A 6,936-nucleotide genomic window follows, 5' to 3' on the forward strand; every position below is an offset into this window, starting at 1 on the left:
AGAATAATTTTTTTAAAAGGGGGGGGGGGTGGGAAATGGGCTTGTTATGATTATAATATGTCTACACAATTGAATCTACATTGGCGCAAATTAATGGCTCAAAATAATGTGAATTCATTACTCTCTCTCTCCCTCTCCCTCTAGATATAGATCTAGATCTATCCAAAAAATCCCCATTCATGATAAAACCTCCTAGAGGCTAAAAAACATCAAATTCTAGCTATATTTTTGAAATATAATGCTAGAATCATGTGAATTTACACAATTGAATCAATATTGGCCACAAATTCTAGCTAATTCGATGATCTAAATGGCAGCATCTCTAGATCACATCTAAACCCTAATTAAACCTTAAATCTAAATCTAAACTTCAAAAAGATGCTAGCTAGGGATGAGATATCCTTACCTTAGATGGCTCCTCCAAGGAATTCAAAAACAAAACCTTCCGTCTCTGTTTTCAAAATCCGCGGCCGCCTTTGAGCTCTGCTATTCGGACAGTGAGCTCTCTGTTTGAATGGAGCTCCTCACTGCGAGGTACTATTTATAGAGAGATTATCACAGAGGGTTCACATAACGAATCGCCTGTGATAATAAATCACATTTTTATAGGCGGTTCACATAAAGAACTGCTTGTGAAAATTCTCATTTCCACAAATGGTTCACATAAGGAACCGCCTGTGGAAATCCACATGCGGTCCACAACCGCTCGGGGCCGCAGCCTACTACTCAAGCGGTTTTTTATATGAACCGCCTGTAGAAACGATACCTATGTGTCTCAAAAAATAGCTTTTGTAGTAGTATCGGCTACAGTACACGATGAACAGTACTGAGCTACACAATATGTACATATACATACATACATACATAAATATATACATAGATATTGCATATTACCATATATAATATATAAAGCTATAAATATGCGCATATTTGTATACATGAGTATAGCATATTATATCCATATAGTATGATGGTATAACGTATATGTATTGTATCCATATTACCCAACACAATATATATATATATATATATATAGACACACATATATACATGGATATTGCATATTACCGTATATAATTATGCGCATGTATGTATACTAACATATATGTTGTTGTACTCATGCTCTTAATGCCATGGGCTCTGAAGAAACCACTCATCCATTTTCTATGACAACCAATACTGCATATATTCTAATATTCTCCAGATGCAACATAAAATGTCTGATACAATACAGTTCCCTTACGTTTTAATATGCGCTACCAATCTATAGATCTTCTAGCTCTATGCAAGCTAATCTTTATGGTTTCAAACTGTGCTCTCCGGCCGATTTCAACAACTACCATCCATATAACATATAATACAGTACCATAACCCATATATAACGTATATATTAATATATAATATGTTACTAATATGTGGATATTACATATATCATATGTTATGCATGCATATAACAATTACATAACATAATATATATATATATATATATATATATTACATATCATATATATACCTATAAATATGCGCATATATGTATCCAGACATATAGTATAGCATACCATATAAAATGTATACATATGTGCATCGACTATAGTTCGTACGGATGTACATAAAATATATGATAGCATAACTATACTATATATATGTACCATATGGTAACATAACTATACTATTAATATATATGTATATGATGTTCATATATATATATATATATATGTATATATATGTCTACATATCATTACAATAAATTAGTAATATATGATTATAGGATACCATATGAATAATAACAATAATTTACTACCATATGCATTACCATATATAACATATATGATTACCGTATTATATACACATGGATACGCATAACCATGGTATCCGTATACATAACCATACATATATATATAAATATATGTATATAATTACACATATAATACAAATACTATATTGTTACCATACAATATATGTATACATATGTATATACCATATAATTACATGTATTTGTAATCTGTTGTATACATATATATGGTTCAGTATCCATATGTACCATATGCCATAATACTATAATAGCATATGTATCATATAATATAATTACCATAATACATATAACAATATGGGTGCATATTGATATTTACTAACAATATATAGCATATATAATACATATGTAGATTCCTATTTAGAATCTCGACACTTCCCGCGGCAACGGACAGAGTGTTTTCTCTAGTTATTTAGGATCTTGGAGGTAAAGTATACCCTTGACATCTGATCTTCACTGACATTATGCTGAAAAGACATACTTGATGCTGGATCACCAAACTCAAACGAACTTCACGTACAATGAAGTTAAAGTGTCCTTGAGGTTGGATGAGAGGGTGTACGAATCTACACGCTTGTACACGAAATCTATTGATTGTGCAAAGGCGATCACCTTCTCCAAAAGCGCCATGGGATGTTCCTGATCAAGGCATTCCTGGACCATGTCCATCCATGCTTCGTCGATTATTACCCTAAGCTTTTCATTGGCTTCCTCTGCCGTGACCCCATACTGCTTCATGCAAGTTTGCACCGTGGATGCCATATGCTCCGAAGCTTGTTCTCGCTTCAAGAACAAACCGTACAGGACGTCAGGAAAATATTTACAGTGTTGAGGTTTAATGATATGTGGAGAGAGTTGGTATATATACCTCATGTGACATGATATCGTTACTAATACGTGCGTGAATACAAACACCTCTGATAGTTTTCGGATAGGCGAAAGCCCACTCAACCGCCTCCATTGTAGTCACATTTCCCAGTGCAATGAAGACTAGGTTGACAGTTTGCATAGCCGCAATGCTTCCCATTGAAATTTGCAGATGCTCCTCAACATCGGTAGGTGTGTAGTGTTCATCACGCCATTTGAGCTCAGCATGGAAGCATTTGGCGGCATCAATTACCTGAATAGATCGATGTCCAGATGTTAAAATTAACTTGAAAATAAACCTTACGTGTTTTCTCTTGGTGTGATCTTTGGAGCAATAACTTACCATTCTTCTTACCGCCTCAGCATTCTTGTTATTCTGAACTTTTAAATCTTCCACGATCCCATCTATATTGCCAAGTAGATTGTTGTAGAATGCCCTCAGGTTTGCTGGGAGTTGTTCCATGGCCTTCTCATCCCACCTATCGCCAATTTCAAGCAAAGTTAAATTTTGTATGATACGTAAAACTCAGTCAGTGAGCTGGGCCAACCTTTCCATGGCTGTGGTAAAGATATTGCTCTCCTCTGTGCTCGTATAGTTGTCATAGACGTCATCCATCAATGCCAGGAATAGGATCAATTTTGTAAGCATTATCCGTGAATACGAGTAATAAGGCTCATAAACAATTGCCATCATCCAGAAATACATCTCCACCATTCTATCCCGCCCAAATCTCATCGCATCTGTCCGTGACTTGAAATCCTTCCACCATCTGTGAATCGACAAATAAATATGATTAGCATAGTGCGTACCACTACCTGTAATTCATGTAAATTATTACAGACTTGTACCAATGCGTCTCCTTACATTGTAAGTTCTTTCAACTCCTTGCAGTAGAGAACTTGCAATATGTTGTAGTCCAACTTTGCAAACTCCAGTATGGTGTCATCTCGCGCAGCCTTCTTCTCGTACACCGAGATGAAGCGCCTCGCCTCCACTCTCTCGACCCTCCTTAATCGAGGTGTCTCCAATGTGATCCGCACCTCCTCTACTAGATCTGGCTCCAAATTTGTTTTCATCACAGATTGGAGGCGGGTCTTGTTGAAAGTGATGATATTGTCAAGTATGTCCTCCCCACGAGTCCTCAGATGCGCGGCATCGTACAGCGTCAACAAGCTGTTCACATCACCACTTGAAATGTTTCCTTGCTCATCTCTGAACTTCACAAACACATCTGCACATGTAATTGGATTGGACATTCATGAGTGTTAATGCAACTCAAAATTGCACCAGTATACTTGCACCCACAAAAGTAATAAAAAAAAAACATAATGAAGCAATAAATTCCTTACCGGAAGAGACGGCGTATCCATGCTTCCTGAGCAGATAGAACCTCAAAGAGGTGACATATAGGTCATCAGAACCTCCATCCTTGTCATCGTAAACAGCACGCAGCAACTCATCGATGTCCTTCTTGTAGTGGTAGTCCACTCCGAGCCGCTGCAGCGCGTCGACGAGGTCCAGTTTCCGCGCCAGGTCGTCGGAGGCGGCGGCGTCCAGCACGATTCTTCTCACCTCCTCCTCCTTGGCCTGCGCCTTCTCCTTCATGGACAGGAGCTCTGCCGGTGTGCACGGCTGGTGGGTGAGGAAGAAGTCGCCCCAGAGGCTCGGGGGGTACTGCCGTCGACTGTGCTGCTGCACGTCCTTCTCCGCCGGAAGCTGCGAGGCCGGAGCGGCGGGGCTGCAGATGGTGATGGTGGTCGCCATAGCAACGGCTGGGCCTTGGTACGTTGATCGCACAGGTGCTAGAATGCTAGCACTGGATGATCGATCGATGCAGGAGATGGAAGGCGGTGGATGGCTTGAGGAAGATGGCTGGCTTCCCAGCCTTTATATAGAGGGCCCTTTTAAGGTACTCCCTCTTACGTACTAGGACCGTTGATTTGAGTGAAGTAAGGTAATTAAATGATTTGATAAGACCACTAACCGGGTAGCACAGGTTACCCACCGGGATTTTATATGGAAAGTCTCGATCACTACAGGTCATATTTCCGGTCTTCTCGCAGCACCTACATGGAAACCCCTTGCAGATTAGTTCTCTCCTTAATTCTATCCTTCGATTACATGCCATGGCCGGCCACTGTGAACATGTCATGGTGAACATCTGTGAACATGTCACGTTATATCCACCGTGAACATTGATAGGATACTTGAACTCAGAAAATATCTTGTGAACATATGGCATTACATATGACAGGGTACGGATTCTTTAATTTGTGCACTACTATCCAATTAGCACTTGGTTTGTGCACTATAGTCTAACTAGCCTTTGTTCATTTTCGCATATGCCAGATTTTTTATACACACATCATTAGATGACGTAAAAGGATTAGAACCACGGCGTCATGTTACATTACTCAAATTTGTGTCCAATTAAATATCTCTCAAATTGGTTGAATTAAATGCCAAGTTATTTTTCCTCACATTAATTAACTAATATTTGCGTCCGTTAGATTGGACTAGTGTGGAGGTCTGGTCAGCCGAAGCGTGGCGGGAGAAGGATCCACCGCCAAACGCGGGAAGGAAAGCGGTACCTTGGAGGGCTGGAGCGAGGGTGGCGATGGCAATTCCATGGAGTAGATTGGACAGAGGGAGGCAGGGAAGAGGGGGGGGGGGGGGGGGGAACAGCCATGCGGCGGGTAGAGGAATATGCAAGAGATTGATGATGCGGGTGGGGGAGGACACATGAGATCGATGCGTGAGAATGAGAAGGGCTAACAAAGTGTGCATGGGACGACATCGCAAGGTTGTCGGATGAAAAGGTGAGCGGGGAGCGGGGATGGATTCAGGTGGTGAGTGTGGGATTCAGGATAGGCGCAGGATTCAGTGGACGTGGGACTTATTACTGCTTTTTTATGTACTACCTCTGATCTCAAATATAAGTTCATTTAGGTTTGTTATAAGTCAAATATTTTTAGTTTTAATCATCAATAGCTTAAAAATCCTATAGATTAATAGTATAAGATGGATATTACTAGATTCATCATAAAAATACTTTCATAATATACAACTCTTTCTATTTGAATAATATGTTTTTATAGAGAACCAACCATGCATATGCATCAGTCTACTGTTGGAATAGTTCCTCGTGTTCAGTTTTCAGGACTCAGTGTGCAGCATGTGGAAGTAGAAAAAGGAAAGTCGCAGCCACATGTCTGGACTCCTATGTTCGTACCAACTCAAATGTGCAGCATCTAGAAGTAGAAAAAGGAAAGTCGCAGCCACATGTCGCTTAATTGGTCAACTAAAGAGTATTTTTTCCAGCCACGTGGAAGAGTACTATTGACTATCGATGGAAGAACAACTGATTTCTCTGTAGACGTTCAACATCAACTAGCACAAACAAATCGATCGTCAGCATCTTTGTGCAGCGCCAACGCCCTGACTTTCTCCAGATGGTCAATTAAGGAATCGTGACGAAACAACGTTTTTATTATCTTTTTTTGCAAACAACAATGTTTTTTATTGACAGTAGTAAGTTCGTACGTGGAATACACATCAAATCAGAAGAGAGATATATACATATAAATCACATGGAAACACTGGAGAACACGTCATATGGAAATCACAACTTCCCTTTTTTTTAAGGGTGCGGTACAGGGTTACAAGACCTCAGTACGCGAAAAATACACAGTACCACCCAACGCACGGTGTACCTGTTACCCACCAGGATCTAATCCCGGGAACAAACAACCCAGAAATAAATTCTGAAAAAAATCACCGAAATTTGTCCCCAGATGGGATCGAACTGGGACCCGACGGGTGCAATTTGACCTTAGACCATTTCTAATTGATTTCTGTCAGGGCATAGAATCCCTTCACAAATGGGTTTTTGTTTCCTTCAATGCTCTAACGGTTTTCTTCCACGGTTCTCGTCACGAAGGAATTTCCAAAACCATTCTCTTCAGGACGGTATTCTCTCTCATTTTTAAACTTAGAGGGGTAGCCGTCAAACTAGAAGCTGACTTTTCACCCGGTAATTATTAGGGCTTGTTTGGATGGCGGCGTGGAGGTAAGACCAAGAGACCAATTCGATTTTCGACAATTGGTGTAAATGAATGATTAGCGTAGCGAGCTGAATAGATTTTGTCTGATCCATGCATGTCTATCATATATAGCCAGCCGTAATTGTATTGGTAACTGAAGATCAAGTGATCGTGGTCGAGAGTGGAGGCAAAAATGTATTTGTTAAAAATTTGCA

At 39.9% G+C, this 6,936-nt stretch overlaps 1 protein-coding gene across 1 annotated transcript; it reads right to left on the reverse strand.

Annotated features, from left to right (window-relative positions):
- Positions 1-2,024: 2,024 nt before the first annotated feature.
- On the reverse strand, positions 2,025-4,566 carry LOC133894859 ((E)-beta-caryophyllene synthase-like). Its single transcript, XM_062335043.1, has 6 exons — positions 4,028-4,566; positions 3,543-3,909; positions 3,226-3,447; positions 3,021-3,156; positions 2,679-2,930; positions 2,025-2,593 (listed from the first exon to the last, which is right to left on the reverse strand). Exons 1-6 carry the CDS (start codon positions 4,440-4,442, stop codon positions 2,312-2,314), a joined length of 1,674 nt encoding a protein of 557 aa, XP_062191027.1. The 5' UTR covers positions 4,443-4,566; the 3' UTR covers positions 2,025-2,311.
- Between the last annotated feature and the right edge of the window lie 2,370 nt (positions 4,567-6,936).

The sequence above is a fragment of the Phragmites australis genome, chromosome 16, assembly GCF_958298935.1.
Source record: "Phragmites australis chromosome 16, lpPhrAust1.1, whole genome shotgun sequence".
Lineage (NCBI taxonomy): Eukaryota > Viridiplantae > Streptophyta > Magnoliopsida > Poales > Poaceae > Phragmites > Phragmites australis.